Source organism: Sprattus sprattus (assembly GCF_963457725.1).
Source record: "Sprattus sprattus genome assembly, chromosome: 1".
In the NCBI taxonomy this organism is placed as follows: Eukaryota; Metazoa; Chordata; class Actinopteri; order Clupeiformes; family Clupeidae; genus Sprattus; species Sprattus sprattus.
In genome coordinates this window covers 60,553,332-60,572,563 of record NC_137920.1, presented here as the reverse complement: position 1 = coordinate 60,572,563, position 19,232 = coordinate 60,553,332, and the positions used below count along the sequence as shown (strand labels likewise).

Genomic DNA, 19,232 nt, shown 5'->3' with positions numbered 1-19,232 from the left:
CATGAACATTCTTCCACACACATAGCACATATATTCACACGCATGCAGGGGTTGGTTCAAGGGCTCCAGTATTTCCACTTTCTTTTTAAATTGTGAGAGATTTGTTTACATAAAATAGCATGCAAATGAGTACATATAGCTCACGCTTCTGCACGCATGCATACATGTATATCCTTGGCACTCCCCGCAATGACTGGTGAGAGTATATCAGTACATTATAGACATAACAGAGATCTCTGGAGAGCTGTTAGTCTTACCACTGTTTTAAACTGAACTTTAATGATGTTACTGATGTGTTGTCAATTCATGAAAACATAAAAGCTCTGGATTGTGTTTCTGTTCTTTATGTACATTTTGAAACACTGACATAATATTTCTAATAAATAGTAATGCTACAAATGTAAACTCACAAATAAAATGTGTAACATGGACATCCATAGGACGAACATTTATGTTCCTATTCATGTAAGGCCCTGTTTTACTAAAGTTTGATCAAAAACATGCAAACTTTATATCACCTGAAAAAATGCCTAAGATTATCTTCTAACAAGGTATAGTCCGGACAGTATCTTTAAAGTAACACTATAGAGTTTCTGGAGCCGCCTATAGGGGGCTACTATTTAAGTTGTTGGCAAGCTAGCCAACATAGCTATCACAATAACATTACAAAGAAGCCGACCCGAGAGCACTTATTACTAGCATCAATGTCCAAGCTTGCTAACATCGCTAACGAGAATTAAATTGGCTTACTTTGTTTATGACAAACTAGCAAGTCAACAATTTTCCTAACACAGTCAAACGTCAAGCAAGTGCAACAAAGCAAGACAGCAAATAAGTTACTGAATAGTCCAGCAGAAAGTAGCCACCTACCTGGCGGCTCCAGAAACTCCAAAGTGTTCAAATAAGCAAAATGACAACCTTTGTTCATTTTCTACATTCGATAAGTAATGTTTTTCAAAATAAATCAGGGCCTTTAAGACAAATCCTGAATCGCAAAAAAAAAACACTGTGTGTTCAGTTCAGATCATGTTTGAGCCTCTTTGTAATATAGAGCAATGGCATATAGCCCAGTCCCTGCTACAGTAATCATACAATGTATGATGAACTACTGCAATTCAGCATTTCTCCCACAACTGTTACCATGGCAGCAGTTGGGAGAAAGATGATGGTAGAGGACGGGGTCATAGTTCAAAAGTCAGACATCAACTGGCAGGTTAACATCAAACCAGAGGTGACGTGGCACATAAGTATTCCAGCTGACTGGCAGTCAGATCACTTCCCTTGCCAGTGTGTATAAAAAACAGTCAAACCATGTCAAATAATACAGCAAAAACAGAGACAACTGGTGATCTTCCTCTTCCCTCTTCATCCTCGCGTGAGTCAACTGTAACGGGCATCCGTACACGGGAGGGATTGTCGGGGCAGGAAGCCCTTGGGCGGGTAGTAGGTCTGGCGTGAGGGCTCCATGTAGATTGTGGAGCTGGTTACGCTCTTGCGGTCCTTCTTGGGGACAGATTGGCGCTGCCAGCGGCACAGCAGCAGCTCCACTTGCTCCCGGAAGAAGCTGGTGGTCAGCGTGTACAGGATGGGGTTCAGGGCACTGTTGATGGGCAGCACAAAGATCACCATCCAGGAGTTGATGGTGCCTGGAGAGAGCAACACGCTTGCATTGATACACTGTCAGAGACTGCCACACTACAGTGAAGTAAGATTATGGTTTCTGTGAAGGTCTTGTGGTGTGCCCCCTCATTCACAGATTAAGGAACATGTTCAAAGAGAAACAATCATTAAAAAAAAAAAAATTAATTTGGTAATATCAAGTGAGTGAGCCTGTTCTGAATCTCTTACTGTCAGGTCCTGCTATTTTACTGATTTCTAATTTTACATTAATCTCCATTCATCCATATATCTTTGTTTCTTCCTATCCTATTTATTAGCTCATTCCAGTCTAATAGTCACCTAGTCATAGTACGTAATGAAATGTACACATTTAGCCAGCATTTGTGCTCCTCTGGAATTTATCCCAGTAATGTGCACCTTGCTCTACCCGTTAAGCTACAAAAACTATTTTATTCTGGCTTGCCTGGTATCTCCACTTCCAGCAGGGAAAGCACCTTGACGAGGAAGATGGGGATCCAGCAGAGGGCGTCAGAGAACACGATGAAGAAGAAGCGGTTGGCCACAGCAACGTCTCTGTGCAGACGGCTGCGCAGGTCTATGGAGTTGATGCCCGTCTTATAGATGGAGTAGAACATGCTGGAGTATGACATCACAATGATGAGGAAGGCCAACAGGTTCAGCCCTGTGAGGACATAAGTACAATATAAGTGGTATGAATACCAAAACTCACTCTCGAACACTACCATTACGTTAAATGACTTCTTGCGGAATGACGTGAATTACAAGCACAAAACAACAAATCGTTGCAAATGAGTTGGGATGGGCCATTTAAATCAATGGAACTTTTTTTTCATTTTTAATTCTGAGGAGCCTGCTGGGCGGATGAAATCGCTTGGGGGCCGTAATTGACCTGCAGCCCTGGGTTTGAGACCCCTGCTTTAACCCAATGTGCAGAAGAGTTTGCCGTGTGTGAGAGAGAAGCTTTTCATTTACATCTCTGTCTGTCTGTCTGTCTGTCTGTCTGTCTGTCTGTCTGTCTGTCTGTCTGTCTGTCTGTCTGTCTGTCTGTCTGTCTGTCTGTCTCTCTGTCTGTCTGTCTGTCTGTCTCTCTGTCTGTCTGTCTGTCTGTCTGTCTGTCTGTCTGTGTCTCACACACACACACACACAGTCAGACAGTCAGTTAGACAGACAGACAGACAGACAGACAGACAGAGATGTAAATGAAAGACAGAGAGACAGAGAGACAGAGAGAGAGACAGACAGACAGACAGACAAACAGACACAGAGACATAAATGAAAATGTTCTCTCTCACACACGACAAACTCTTCTACACGTTTGGTTAAAGCATAAAGGTGACTTAAATAGGTGACACATGAAAGCCCTCTCTACAAAATACCCATTCAGACATCTCACTCACACCTCACTCACCCAAGAATATCCCTGTGGAGTACCCTTTGGCTGTAGGCTTCTCCAGCCTGTCAGAGTGAAGGGGGAAGCACACGCCGTTGCGGCCATAAAAGTTGCCAAAGACATCGTCGTTGAGCAGCGGCACAGCAGCAATGACGAAGCCCAGTAGCCAAATGGATACCAGGACCAAGCCTGTCTGCCGTTTACCAGGCCGCATGTGGTTGAAGGGGAAGACAATGACCAGGAACTTCTCCAGTGTCAGGTAGGTGAGAAGCAGCACGGAGACCTCGGTGGAGAGCATGGCCAGGAAGCCGATGGTGCGGCACTCCACGCTCTCCATCCACAGCAGTGCGTTGCGGTTGTAGGCGCCACGGAACTTCATGTCATACACCCCGATAAAGAAGAGGTACACCCCCATCAGACAGTCAGCACCTGGAGGGGTATCAAATAAACATGAGACACATACAGACACACACACACACACACACACACAAACACACACACACACACACACATAGATCAGGCATGTCCTGTTCTTGGAGCTGCTGAGTGTGTTTAGTAGCTGAGACAGCTGGTTCTGAGTTAACATTTAATTTAATTGATTTATTGATGGACACCTGATACTTTGATACTGACATGCAGAACAGCAATAAACAGTCGTTATTAATAAGATAAGAGTTATCAATACTTGATCAAATGTAAAAAGATGCAGTTTCAGGTTAGTAAAAGAGGAGTATACACCTAACAAGTTTGCTTTAACTCTTCCGGATGTTCTTTGTTAGGTTGTTTCTAAGAGAGGCAGGAGAGTCTTGAGAAAGGTCTGCAGGGCATGATCTCTCTCCTTCATTAGCTTCTATATGTGGCCTATAATCCAAGGGAGAATATTAAATGGTACCTTTGGATTGGCTTTTCTTGAGGAATTGTTTTGTTGTATTTTGAATTGTGGATTGCTTAATGAATGGTCGCTTAATTGGGCCAAGAAGTTCTGAATTAATCTTGTGTCCGGCTGCTGCTTTCTCTAATCCAGCCAAGGTCATGGGGTCGATGCTGAGAGTGTGAGCCCTGCTAAAGCAGAGCCACTGTAATGCAAGTGGATGTAGGTGATAAGCAACTGCTGAGTGGCTATATTAAAAATATGAATTGCGGAGACAGGTCAATTGTGAACATGCAGGCCTACAGGTCCCTCTCACATACCATGAGTAAGTCATTACTCTGTCCACTGACATAAACAAGGGGGTTTGTGTGTGAAATGTATCGGTGTTGACTGAGGCATGCACCTCAATTCTATCAAGCCTTTTTGACAGTAAAACATCCAAACACCTGACCAACTGATAAGCTTGACCTGAACAAATAAACTCTCTCACTGTGTCAACCCAAGTGATTACGCCTGGTGAGGTTACTGCTGACAGAGAGCTGGAATGTAACTTGAAACTGAAGAGACCATGGACCACGCCAGAAACAGCCTACAAATAAAACTGACGTAGTTGTCAAGCTTGTCATGGTCCAATAACATTCAGCAAAAGTGGGGGAAAAAGCTCTGACTCCAATAAAACTTGAATTTGAGGATATCTGAGTTGTGAGCCTATTTCGATTAACCCCCTTTTAATCAACTCTAAGAAAGCCTATTTTTTACAGAAACACCACCACCACATAATACATTAACCAGAGAATTAAACTGAACAGATTAAAGTGACTGTGTGGGAAGGCTTTTTTGCATTTTATCCATTCATTACGCCGGTCACTATGTAGCACTTCCCAGGGACTCTCAAAAACAGTCAGTGTCATAACTTAGCTCAGGAACCATCACACAGACTTACTGGAAAGTGGTTAGCTACTTAAAGCATCTCCCCAGGATAATCCGGAAGGCTGTTTTGAAAGGGATCATAAACTTGGATCACAAGGTACTGGGCGCAGGACACAATACTAATGCTCAGTAGGGTACAGCTAAGTGGCTGCTGGCAGGAAAGGATAGGCTTGGTGCTGTGGTGATGAGAAATGTCTTGTCATGGTGTGATTAAGCTCTGGTCTTACTGTGTGTAAATCCCCAGAACTGTGTCATGGAAGGATAAATTCATAAATGAATTGTGCATTCATACTGGCTGTATGACCCTTGGTTAAAGAGCATTTTTCTGTGAAGCACTCAATTGGATTGCATTCAATATGATTGTACTCTGCAGATACGGCATAAACATTGATGCACACGTGGACTACACTCTCTATCTCTGTTATAATGGCCTTGCAAAACTACAGGTACATAGTCAGAAGAACGGGCAACTTGAAAAAGATTGCATTTCAATAGCTGCAATCTCATTCATTTTCATCTAAAAGAGAGCTGTACTCATGCAATTCACATTCATCTGACAACACAGCACATTTTATACAGAGTAGTGCAAGTGACATTTTGGTCTGAGAAGTACTGACTTCACGTGTGCACCTGTGTGCATATCCAATATTTGTGTGTGTGTGTGTGTGTGTGTGTGTGTGTGTGTGTGTGTGTTTGTGTGTGTGTGTGTTTGTGTGTGTGTGTGTGTGTACGCAGTCTAAACTCACAACATAGCACTTTGATGCAGGCAGCATGCAGGTTGTTTTCCGCCTGGATGAAAGAGCGCATGCCGATGACGAAGAGGTTCCCGAAGCAGGTGATGAAGGCGATGACCCAGACAGACACCCGCAGGATGAGGTTGGCCAGCAGGTCCTCAAAAGAGGAGATCCCGTCTGATTTGGGCTCGCACACCCTCACGTGAGGGGCGTAGGAGCAATACTTGAAATCTTTGAAGTATCTGAGAGACAAACCGCAAAATCAACAGAAACTAAAAGAGAGAGAGCATGTGTGCCAAACTGTGTAAAAGACAGGAAGTTTAGGGCGAGCATGGATGACAATCTGTGAAGTTCAGGATGTCTAAGGAACAATTATATAGCCAACATGGAAAGGTAAAAGGCAAGCATACAACTTCTAAACGTCATCCCCTTGTTTTTAATACACAGAGAATTGGGTACCAGTTTCGAAGGTGGCATATTTTTTGTAAAAATGTAAAAAAAAAAAAAATTGAGACATGAGAATGAGACACATACATATTGGAAAGGTTTTTCATGTGAAGGAACATGTTGGTGTGGATATCTGGAATCTCGATGTCTTTCAGCCCTCTAAAGATGGGGAGAGATGCCAAAGAAACAATAATGTAAAGGGACACTGTTAAAGGGAGAAAGACAAAACAGTTAATCAGAAACATAATGTGCATCTAATAATAACATCTCTTATGCACATGGGCTTAATGAATGTGTCTTCTTTGTATGTAATGAACACATTCATTTTATTATTTTATATATATTTTATAATTACAACAATCGAAATGTGTAACTCACAGGGATTCAAGCTGGATCAGAAGATCAAAGTGACCTGCATGGATGTGATGTAGTGGATTGTAGGAAATGTTTCTGAGGCAAACAAACAAGTGTTAATACAAGAACTACCATGCAAAAACCTCTTGAGGAAACTTAATGGTAATATCTTCGCTCATCAAAATGAACAGTTGTGCACCTCAGACTCACAGGTTGCGAAGAGTTTTTAAACTCTTAAACGTGTTGTTGGACAGCACCGAAATCCTGTTACCGGACAAGTCCCTGATAGCGAAAGAACAGGTCCACAGAATGAAATTCTGCAGCAAGGTCATTTTAAAGTGATGAATAAATGGATATCTGCAAGCTCCTTTTAATAAAACACTGAAGGCCTAAAGGACAAGTTTGATTAAACCATTTGACTGTTAAATCAGACTTACAGATCTGCTAACTCTGAAAGTGACTGTAAGGAATTTTCCGGAAGAGTCTTGATCTTATTGTCACGCAGCGTTCTGGTGAGGTGAAAATAATAACAATGTAATTAATTTGTTGTTTGCAATTGTCCTCCCCGACAACATTACATGGATTCTGACAGACAAATAATTTGATACACAAAACCAAGTTTTCTCCCTTGATTCAGTTCCGATTTATCTGATTATAATTTTTTAGCTAGGGCACATTGACCATTACCCATTACAGACAAAAAAAAAATACAGCACAGGCGCGCACACACACACACACACCCCACACACGCACACACACACACACAACACTCTCCCATCCTGCTCAGTCTGCCACCTTGCAGCAGACAGCAGCGAATAATAGTAATCATGACACCTTAACACTGAGGAGTCACACAAAGAGAGATCCTGCCTTATTATATCCCTCTGTCTGTCGGCACAAAGACTCAGCACAAGGCAAGGGTGGATTCAGGGTGGATGCTGCTTTTCCAGAGGGCCAAATGAGCTCACTACCCCCCTTTCCAGAAACTAGCAGAAGAGAGAACTAACATGGAGAACCTACTGGTCTCTCACAACATGGGCATGGATCCACCGAAATGCACCATAGATTGTGTATATATGTATTTGTAGAAATGTTTACAGGCAACCACCTGAGATCAAGTGCTAGTAGCTACATATATGTTGGTACACACACACACACACACCCACCCACACACACACACACACACACACACACACACACACACACACTAAAAACATTGCAACTACACACTCCTACAAACACATATGGGGTGGATTATTGTACAAGCATAGCACGGATCCCAATCTGAGCTCTACTCACAATACTGTGAGGTTACTGCAGTCCATAAGCCAGAGGTAAGATATCATCTCCAGGTGGTTTGCAGTCAAATCCCTAACCAGGAGAAAACACAATGGGAGCAAAAAAACATAAACATGAACTATGTAGTACAACTTCATCCCCTACATCAATGCCTACAAAATGTCATAGCACCGTGTTTTACAATCACACAATACCATGTCCATGACCAAAACTCTTCACAGTGCCAAACATGCAGCTGAGCACATCAGTACACCTGCAACACCATTTTATACTTCACCCAAAAGTGACTTATGCTGTCATAACTATAGCAAATGCTCTGGCTAGAAAGACTACTTTGTCACTCAAAACACAACGGACTACAAAACAGAGACAACTTGAAGCATATATTCAGTGCTGCTTGAAAGTTTGTGAACCCTCCAGACATGGTCATTGTATTTGTACATAAATGTAAAATAACCTTATTAAATGTACATCCAAAAACCAATTTGTAAAGCAGACTTTCCAAGTAATGGACACAAACAAAGACAAATTATGTATTTTCATTATTTATTCAACAAAAGTGGTTTATCTAACAAAAACTGAAAATGTGACATGTCCTTTGGCAGCCATTACTTCAACCAAACGTTTTCTGTAACCACTGACCAGTCTCTCGCATCTGCTGTTTGGGATTTTTGCCCACTACTCCTTGCAGAATTCAGCCAGTTGAGAAAGGTTGAAAGGACATCTGGCATGTACCGCCTGTTTTAGGTCTAGCCACAACATTTCTATTGGATTGAGGTCTGGACTTTGACTAGGCCAATCGGGAGTACATATCCTCTTTCTTTTAAGCTATTCCTTGGTATTTTGCTAATATGCTTTTGGTCGTTGGGTTGTTGCAGAACCCATTTTCGGCCCAGCTTCAAATCCCTGATTCTGATCAAGAATTTGTCGAAAGGCCTAGGAATTTATGTTTCCCTGGGCAATAGTCCAAAAGCAGAAATGCAGCCCCAGACCTTTGAATTTCCACCACCAAGCTTCACTGTTGGGAGGAGGTTCTTTTCTTGGGATGTAGTGTTTGTTTTCTCCAAACAAAGCGGTTTTGATTGTGACCAAATAATTCTATCTTGGACTCATCTGTCCAGAGTATGGACTTTCAGAAGGCCTCTGGTTTGTCCAAGTGTCTCTGGCTCTCCTCTCTCTTTTAATCTGGATTGCCCAACCCTTTTCCTAAGGATGTCTCATTTGATTTGTTTGCCTCATTGACTAATTTAGCACCCAAATGTGTTTCACCTGAATCTGTTACCTACTTGACTTTACCAATGCAGCTGGGGATTCACTTACTTTTGCACATACACTAATTCCATGTTTCATGTAGTTTTTTGGCTACTCACACAATTCCCTCTAAACAAGTACATGCAATTGATAAACACAAACCTGAAATTTCATATGTGGAAAACTGGTGATGATAAAATAGGAAAATCATGGTACAACAACAGAAAACTCACAAACTCACATACTTTCAAACAGCACTGTATATGTGTTGCCGTTTCTTGTACTTCTGCATAGATTAGTATTGCATTGCAAAAAAGTATGACAGTTCATGCTGTAATCCCAAACAAACAAATAAATAGCAGCTATATATTTCAATTTCTGTGCTACACTATAGCATCATAGTGTCTACTACATATAATGCACAGATGCTTTACATTCCCAATGCAATACGTGTAATAGACATTCTCCTTTTCCTTGAAACTTTAGAAAAAATCTTTAGGATATCCAGTCCACCCTACAATATGTCAGGTCCCTTTTCTCAAGCCAAGCAGAAAAAATGACACAGAGAGAACAAACGTTTTGATCAGAGGGTTTGCCTGCCACAATACTGAACAGACTACTAATGAGTTTGATACATTTCCTGTAATTGCATCCTTGGATCACTTTCACTGATTACCCCATGATTGACACATGCAACAGTAAAAATGGAAAAATGTCTTTTGTGATAACTGCCTGTATACATGCATATTTCAATGCAACTATGACCGCTTTTGTATAGATGGCAACAAAGCTGCAAACAAAATAATGGAATACATTTTCTGCTGAAATCAGACTAATATGTTATATTTCAAACATTTGTCTCTCAAAATACAGCACTTTCTACATCAACAGTGATATAAAATCTGTCAGGTTTTGAACTGAGAGTTAACGGTGTTGAACAGAGCATCTTGTCTGCAAGATTTGCTGTAGTTGTATAGAGTTAGCTGGTGGTGAACACTGAGAGAGGCATTCATTAATTTCGTGAACTTCATTCATCAATTTAAGTGAACGTTGGATGCATTTTATATCAAGACAATGCAAAATAATAAACTTTATTACAGGCTCATGGCCCACATGGAAGATGTACAATACATAAAATCAATAAATTACATATAAATATACATACATACAATCATAAATATATATATATAAATACACAAGGAAAGAAGGGCTAAAAAAGGCACTTATGCCAGTGTTCCCAAATCTTAGATGTGTACTTGACAGAGCTGCGGCCAGGGTCTGTCATCAGATCAATTATAACATTTGAAGAGCGGTCCAGCCGACACATAAACTTAAAAGTAAGGTTCCTCAGCAAGGCCATGAAGGTGGTTAGACCCGCATTACAGAACAGCTGACTGGCTCTAGTACTCCTGGGTTTCTTCAGGAGTATCCTAAGACAGTCATTATAGGCTACTTTCAATTTACGCAAGCTCTCCTTCTTGTAATTCACCCAGAGTGGAGCTATAGAGAGGGGTGCAGTAGGCTCTAAACAAATTAATTTTTACATCATATGTACAGTGGTGGAATTTTCTAACCAACATGTTAGCTTGGACATAGAGCAATCTCCTCTGTCTAAACATGTCAGCATCATCCTCCAATGTGTCTGTGATAATGTGCCCTAAGTATTTGGTACTATTGGACACCCCCAGAGCTTGCCCAGACAGATGAAAGGCAGGAAACTTAATATCCATGTCCTCCTTAGTTCTACAGACCATTACCACACTCTTCTTGGCATTATATTTAACATCAAAATCGACCCCATAATTAGTACAGATGTTAAGCAGCTGTTGAAACCCACCTGTACTCGGGGATAGTATAGCTAGGTCGTCTGCATACATAAAGTGGTTGACCAGGGAATCACCTATCATACAACCTGTACTGCATTCCCCCAGCTGCCTGGAAAGGTCGTCCATATAGATATTGAAAAGGGCTGGGGATAATATACCCCCCTGCCGGACCCCGTTCCCAAATTTAAAAGGGGTAGAAAAGATGTTCCCCCATCTTACACTCATGCTCTGGTTTGCATACCAGTAAGCTAGGATGCGTACTAAGCTACTGGGAACACCCCGAAGCTTGAGCTTACTAAACAGCTTAAAGTGGTTGACGCGGTCAAATGCTTTGGATGCATCAATAAACCCTATAAGCATAGTAGATCCCTGCCTTCTATATGTGTCTATTGCTTCTTTCAGAGCATAAATACATAGGTCGGTACTATGCTTGGGCTTAAAGCCAAACTGATTGTCAGTGGTGGTTATGAATTCACTTATCCTGTCAAGGATTAATCTTTCTAGCACTTTGGAGAGAATGCTGGCAAGAGCTAAAGCAAAAGTTTACTGATATGGTGAATAAGCGAAGGGTTTTGAAATTGCACCAACACAAGTGTCAAAACGATTGTAAAAAAAACTGTAAAGCGCTTATGAAAGGACAGCACTATAAAACCTTCATTACGAAAACCCTGCCATGCTGTCCTGAGGCCAGCATCGTGACGGTAGAGCTAGCACCCACACCAGATGCCCAGTAGCTGCCGCCATGATGAAGAGTCAGTTCGCCACAGCACTGCTAGCTGAACAAGCAGATGGTGGTTTGGCATCTGCATCTGAATCCTAATCTGTGCTTGGATAAGTATAGAAAAAGTCCCTGTCAGATACCACATTCAACGAGAATGAAGATGGCCCTATCCGACTACTCAATGTTTATTACCACAAACAAATCCAACAGTCCCTCAGACAGCAGAGACACTGGGTGAGACACTGGGTGTGTGTTTGATGGGAGGAGAACAAAAGATGCCCAGTAAAATCCAGTGAAAATTGTGAGAAGAGATAACAAGAGCAGACACATGCCAATGCTGCTACTCCCTGATCATTCAACTGGACAGCTCAATGAAAGAAAAGCAAGCTCTCTCTTCCTTTGCCGATCTCTCACTGAGAAAGCCCATTTCTAGCTGATGGAGATTATTTACAAACACTTAATAACATAAGAATATATGAATCAAGTGCCTTATTTTAATCATGATCTAATATGCTTTTCTTTTTTCAGAGACATGGCTTTTCTGTGTCTCTATGTATTATATGTAACTTGATTCACTGGCGCCATTTATTGTTTCCTTAACCTTGTGAATGTGCAAGAAGCTCGGACGAGAACCTTGTTTTGACTATGATTTCTTACACTTACGGCGTCAGCATTAGACAAATCTAAGCATATAAACCTTGTGGTTCCTAAGTGAAATTGCTTCACTTCTCATCCTCGTTTTGTGAGTGAGCCCGATTGCAATTGTTCTTGTTGAATAAATATACTTATTGACAACTCCGGAGTCCTGAAGTAACTTAGGGTGATTTCTCACCTATCACTAGCAAAGTACCAGTGCTATGCCACAGAAAAGTCTCAGGCTGTCTGCAGTAAGTCATGTTGACCAGGCAGGACGGAGAAACTCTTTATCCCTAAACACACTTCTCCCACAGAGCCAATGGAGATTGATTTGAGCAGCACGTGGTCTTTCCTCTTGTGCCGAGCCTCGTTCCGTCATCAGCTCATTCCTGATTGCCATCACACAGTTTTAGCTTCAGAGAGCATCCTTTGAGGATTGCGAAAATGAGTCCACTTTACAGGTAAAGGTCAGGTATTTAGTAGATGCTTTTATCCAAAGCGACTCACTGACAATCTCCAGCAATTGCGAATCAAACTCAGTTCATCCGCTTTCAAAGCATTACTTTCACATATAAAAAGAAAGGTCTCACTTGGATAGAAAATGGACTGCATTGGTGCAATCAGACATTCAGTTTACCAATGAATGAATGGTAAGTGCATTATTAGAGTACACAAAGTCATCATAGTGTTTCTGATCATTTTGATTCTCTCTGTGTTATTATGAGTTCAATTTATATTCGTTAAGTTTATTTTTATTTTTGTGTTAAGTGCTCTTCTGATAACAATTGGCATGTAGTTTGTGGGTGTGGGTGTGGGTGTATGTGTCTGTGCTGATAAACTAATGGTGAAGAATCTAAATTCGAGCTCCTCTCAAATAAGCTAGGTTCTTTCCATTAAAGGAAGACATGGCGTGAACATTGGATGAGACATCCACTACCGAACGACTAAATCACCAAATCTCATTTCTCTCTCCATTACATTCTGAACAGCATTCTAATCACCAGGTCAAATACTTACTTCTGACAATGAGACCTTTTCCAGATATTTCACAAAGACAACATCCTCTATCAGAAACCACACTGAATATGAAAGAGAGGAAAAAAACATCTCCAATCTCCCTGTATTTAGTGGGCACTGTACCAGATAATATGGCCAAAGCAGCTACATCAACATCAACACCGCCTACTCCCAGAGTCATAAAACAGGCAATAAAATGATGATTTCTTTGGCAACAGACATTACAGAGGAAGTGCAGTTATAAAAACAGTGCTTTGATAGAAGTCCCTATCCATTGGAAAACGTTCTCTGTCTATAAATACTGTCCATAAATCCTGTTCTGTTCCTAAGCTTTCTGCATCACCTCAGGCTTGTATACTGAGTTGACAGCCATTTGATGAAGATGTAGCGATAGCTTTACGCTATTATTGTTTTAATTGAGAAAATAAAATCAGATAAGACTCCACAAAGACACGGCGTCACAGCATAAGTCTATTACTATGCTTAAGCGTGATCTTTGTGCCCCAGGGAATCCCAGGGGTTGTGTCCCGAGAGAGAGGCAGAGGCAGAGACAGAGAGAAAGAGAGAGCGATTACTGCAGTGACCCTTGTAGATTAAACACAGTCATATGTAATGGGGTAAGTGGTTCGGACTGTTTTTCATTTATCAAAAAATGAAAATCTAAATGCCCTAAGTCTACTGGAGGAGGTGAAAATAGTTCTCAGAGAAACAAAACACAAAGTTTATAGGGACATAAAATTAGTTGGAAACTTGGAACTTTGGAAAATTGCATCTGACTCCAGTTGTGGTTAACAAGTTTCACAATAATTATAAGAGAAATATCTGAATGCAGAGGTCAAGCAGTTTAACATATGCTAGTGAGGAGCAGTCTAACATATGATGGAGAAGAGCAGTACTTACAGCCAGCTGAGGAAGGGCATGTGGCCGCACAGGCTTGACTCAGGCAGTTGTGTGAGAGACGTGTTCACAAGGGACCTGGAGGAAAACACAAATATCATTAGCTCACAAACATACCCTTAAGTGACCCATTCTTCATTCTGCTGAAGCATTTGAGATTACATATGGCCTGTGTGGTTGCAATTCATTTCAGTTAGTTATTTAGAGTTAGTTAAAATCACTGTTCTCCCATGCCCACATCCACGGCTGAGGTGCCCTTGAGCAAAGCACCTAACCCCGATCACTGCTCCCCGGGCGCCGCCAATGGCAGCTCACTGCTCCGGGTTAGTGTTCTTAACTGTGTGTATCACTACTGGATGGGTAAAATGCAGAATTCAGAGTGTGTGTGTGTCACTATCTCTGCCATAAACATAGTCACTAGTCACTAGGGCTTATTTCCATTTCCATTCCATTTAGCTCAAGTGCTAAACTGTGTAGCGGTTTGTCAAAAGTGTTGTGGCAAGCAAGTTTGAATTGGTTGAATGATCTTACAACTTGGAATGTGTAATTGGAAAAGCGAGGAAAGTACAATCAAAAGGAGTGCCTTGTTTGTGAGAAGGTGTGACTGTGATGGCTTGTTTGGAGCTATGGACAACACTGTAGTGTTTGTTGGGTAATGATATGACCTGTGTGGACCTTTGATGTGCAGGTGTTGTGTGAAAAAACTGCATCCAGATGTCTATAAACTGTAAACCAGATTAAACCAATAAGAAGGTAAGAAACTAAATTATCTTGAGTTAAATGCAGACACAATACCCCATCTTTAGCTGTGCACATTACAGTCCTGTAAATGCAGATATGTTTAAAACATAACCTTTAAGAAATCCATAATCAGAGGTCACAGGAGCAGAGCCAGAGAAAGTTGTATTGAGAGCAAAATGAAAAGAATGAAAAAGCGAGGCTCTGAGGGCTGAGAGTCTGTCCTTTATTCTCTCCCCCTCTCAACCTCTTCATTCTGCTGAAAAAAATCTCATCAAGGACGGTCAGATGAGGAGTGCCTTGGGCCATTTTGAAAAGGAGAGGACCAAATTGGCTCTCGGGGTATATCATGCAATTTTTTTATAAATGAAAACCCGATAAGAAATTACATTTTTCTGAGACTACTTAATATTTCGCTTCCGTTTATAGATGATGGTTGTCCTATGGCTTTACATCACCTTTGAATTGAACACATTTGCTTTGAACTTCAGATTTAATGGGGACTGCAGTCCTTGTTAATGGTGTCGTGTGTAACTGAATTGAATTTGCTTTCAATGTCCGCTGATACTCACAGGAAATACAAAGACTCCAGCCCGATGAATGTGTCCTCGGATATTGTCTTTAAAGGGTTGTGATCCAAAATTCTAAAAAATAACAGCACAGCATTGAGAATGTTTTACAACCTTTAAAAATTACAGTTTTAATTATTCACCGAAGAGGAATGTCCAATATTTCATCAATATCCTGAAAATTGAGAGCCTACAGCAGCTTAGTCAGACTTCTTTGAGACATTTATTTATCTCTGTCGTCTTTCCCGCCAGGCCTATCATTGATTTGTAAGTCTACTCTGCACCTCCTGTAAGTGTTACAATTAATTGCAATGGATTCATCAGTAGAGATGGACAATTTATCCTGGTCGCCAAGCTATGTGGCATTTTTAATGCAGAAGATAAATCTGATGTTTAATGGACAAGGCATGAGACAGACTATGTTAACATGAATAATTTACATTTCTAACTCTTTCCTAATGTTTATGGAAAATGTCATTTGTTTTTCATCATCCAGCCATTATTCATCACGTTCATTTTATTTCTTACTGTTAGCAAATCATCCTTATCTTGCTTGGTCTTTAATGGAATACATTTCAATATTTAATAAAACTGACAGTGTGATGAGTTCCTCACCCTCAGACATTAATCTCTTGATCAAAATCAGCCCTTCTAGCCAAGCTCACATACTTTTTTGATTTTTTGAGAGTCTTTAAGACACACATACTGACAGACACACACACACACAAATCAACAAATCCTCCTTTTGGCAGGCAGTCTACAACAGCGTAAACCTTGCACCCTGATCCCTAAACCCTGATCCTTTTGCTGGTTTCTGCACGAACATTCAAACACAATCACACTCAGTTCATGCACCATATTACACACTCCACTGATCTGCTGGGATGGTATAAGGGAAAGTGGGTGTTGGGAGATGGGAGGAGATGCGTTAAGTGCGCCTAATTATGTAAGTCAGGTAACAAGAGGTATTAAAGCCTGATATATCAGCTGCTAAATGAAAACTATGCGTGCGATAAATTACACAACTTCAGTTGACATCAGTTGACTCAACTTATATTAACATTTATTCAATCAATAATTTATTAATAAAAATTGGTTAATTTATTAAAATTATTCATAGAGCGCTCCCAAAAGCTAAATTGCTGTAACCTCCGGAACCAATAGCTCTAGGTGCAGGCCCTGAATGACGTACAGCACTGAGGGCCTCATTTACTAACATTTGCGAGCGCAGAGTAATCAGCGCCTTTGCCAAACCGCATATAGCACACAGTGTGTTTCCGCATTTTGTGTCGTATTTATCAAACAAGAACCTCGTCGCGTAATCAGCGCCTTACCCCGCCCATTAGTGTTAATAGCGTGCCCCTAAAATAGAGAAGAAAGGGCCTGCGTGTTCCTGCCACCATGGATGATGAGTGAGAATTAGAATTAGAGCTTGTGGTTCCAGCAAACTTAGCTTTTGGGAGCGCTCTATGAATTATTTTAATAAATAAACCAATTTTTATTCATAAATTATTGATTGAATAAATGTTAATATAAGTTGAGTCAACTGATGTCAACTGAAGTTGTGTCAAATTTATCGCACGCACAGTTTTCATTTAGCAGCTGATATATCATGCTTAAACACCTCTTGTTTCGTGACTTATACATAATTAGGCGCACTTAACGCATCTCCTCCCATCTCCCAACACCCACTTTCCCTTATACCAGGGGCGGAGTGGCCATCGGGAGCACCGGGATTTTTCCCGGTCGGCCGGTAGGCCAATAATCTCTCGAGAACCAGCCTGCAGGCCGGCCTTCGCAGCCGTCGCATCAATATACGGCCCATTTGAATATACGTGAAATCCTGGTCCCGGGAAAGTCTCTAATTTCTCCCAGAGTTACAAGATTAAGCAGTCCAACCAGTATTTATAGGACTATTTGTCTCTGTACATCACACCTATGGTGTGTGTCAAACTCACTCCCATCAATCCAACCTTCTGATTTTTGTTTAGCCTCATATATTGATGTAATTCTTTTTATTCAGACGCTCCATTACTTTCATGACCACAAATATAAATTGGCCAGCGATTTAATTCGTTTTTTTTTTGTTGAATGTAGAATAGTCGGTGCAAAGCATCATGGGAAATGCGTATCGTTCTGCCTTTATCAAGTGAACCTAGGGAGATAAATTAGCGGCTATCGGGGAGAGATAGCAGGTGAAGCGGGCCTGATGGAGGGACATAAGAGAAAGGAGAAAGGAGGGGGCAAAAAGGCCAGACTGAAAAAGAGGCGGATGCTGGAGGAAAGTGCATCAAAACGTATTTCCATAAGTATATACAAATACACTGTCACTGTCATGTCTGTCACCCACACATCAACTATAAATCTAACAATAATGATCAAAAGCCGCCCGTTTGTTTCTGTAGTTGATATATGGGAGGTGGAGGGGATGCGGGTTGGGCCAGTTGTGGGCACGTTGTGGGCACGTTATGGGCCGGTGGTGGGCCGGTGCAGTCAGAATTGTCCCGGTGGATTTTTGTGTCCCACTCCGCCCCTGCCTTATACCATCCCAGTAGCGGGCAATCTGCATTTTTACTCAAGTGCGCCGCCTTTGTAAATACAGTTCCATGTCTTAATCCACAATTTGCGCAGAAATGACGCCTGAAGTGGGGGCATTTCTGTTAGTAAATGAGGCCCTGAGCCTTATCTGATCATGTTTGACAGCAGCCCTCAACCAGTAACAGAGAAAACAAGGAGTGTCTGGGGCATGACTGGAATACGTGGCGATTAACTTACAGCCAGCTTAGATTCTGGAGGTCTCGGAACATCCCAGGACTAAGGGAGGTGATGTAGTTCTGATCGAGATACCTGCAGAAGCACATGTTCAGTTCAGTTAAAGGTTACTGGCAGCTGAACTAAATCTGCAGGACACATATTTCCAATTTGTGTGACAATGTATCAGCTCAGTCTGAGGCAGCGTTACACAAAGATGTGTCCTTTAGCATGGCACATTCACCGAGACTAATCGATTTCCAAAGATTAGATGAAAAGATGACCACACAGAACATTATTCAAGCAGAGGTAAATTCCACAATACAGTGGAAATTGGAGAGTAGACAAAACCAAACCACACACAAAATAAAAGGCTCAACCGACCTAACCCTAGGCCAGGGCCTACTCGAAAAAATTAATTTAAAACAGCCTTCCTCTGTACACATACACAATGAACCTCTAAATAAAAGTCACATTCACATAACAGCATCAGACTGAGTACCAGAACATTCAATATGTTTCATGAGAACATTGGTCAGGCAAAATTGTATTTTTGGTAAAAGCAAAGCAATGACTGAGAATTGTGCATTTAGCTTTAAATGATCCTGCACTGTGTCCGTTGAAATTCTCCTAGCCTGATATATACCAGATAAATTCCCATATCATCTGAACAAATCTAAAATTAATTTGATACACATAAAGTGAAACAGCTGAAACAAAGCAACAAGGCTACCAGTTAATAAAGCAAATTACGTCTGTTTCTCCCTGAATCTCTATAAAGCACAAGGATTGGGAAGTGACTCACAGTCTTTTGAGTGTGTATAGTCCACTGAAGGCATGGTTTGAAACTGTCTGTATCCTGTTGTTCTGAAGAAACCTTTTAGGAGAGAAATTATAAAATGATATCTTAATTATAGCACACACATAGTCTATACAACATATTGATGAAATGTAATGTAATGCAATGGCCCATTAAGTGAACTGCCCCTCTTGTGACCTTGTTGTGAGAAAAAAAAAGATAGTTATGTCAGAAATAAATGTGTATTCTCTCCTTCTCTCTCTTGTTTTAAGGGAGCCTGTTTGAGTGAGCCTGACAAAAACAAATGTCTTCATCTGCATGCCATTAGCCTGATTGCTTTATTCAAATAGGAGACAGGACT

General features: G+C 41.1%; 1 protein-coding gene across 1 annotated transcript in view; it reads right to left on the bottom strand.

Moving 5' to 3' along the window:
• Positions 1-1,380: 1,380 nt before the first annotated feature.
• LOC308361475 (relaxin receptor 2-like) overlaps positions 1,381-19,232 on the bottom strand; it is a gene marked incomplete at both ends in the record, with an annotated part of 26,863 nt that continues 9,011 nt past the window's right edge. The window contains 13 exons of the mRNA XM_080833833.1: positions 1,381-1,646; positions 2,084-2,302; positions 3,050-3,460; positions 5,579-5,808; positions 6,101-6,172; positions 6,392-6,463; positions 6,578-6,649; positions 6,805-6,876; positions 7,667-7,738; positions 14,018-14,092; positions 15,325-15,396; positions 18,097-18,168; positions 18,878-18,949. Coding sequence (XP_080689959.1) covers positions 1,381-1,646; positions 2,084-2,302; positions 3,050-3,460; positions 5,579-5,808; positions 6,101-6,172; positions 6,392-6,463; positions 6,578-6,649; positions 6,805-6,876; positions 7,667-7,738; positions 14,018-14,092; positions 15,325-15,396; positions 18,097-18,168; positions 18,878-18,949 — 1,777 coding nt within the window. The remainder of the gene's footprint in view (positions 1,647-2,083; positions 2,303-3,049; positions 3,461-5,578; positions 5,809-6,100; positions 6,173-6,391; positions 6,464-6,577; positions 6,650-6,804; positions 6,877-7,666; positions 7,739-14,017; positions 14,093-15,324; positions 15,397-18,096; positions 18,169-18,877; positions 18,950-19,232) is intronic.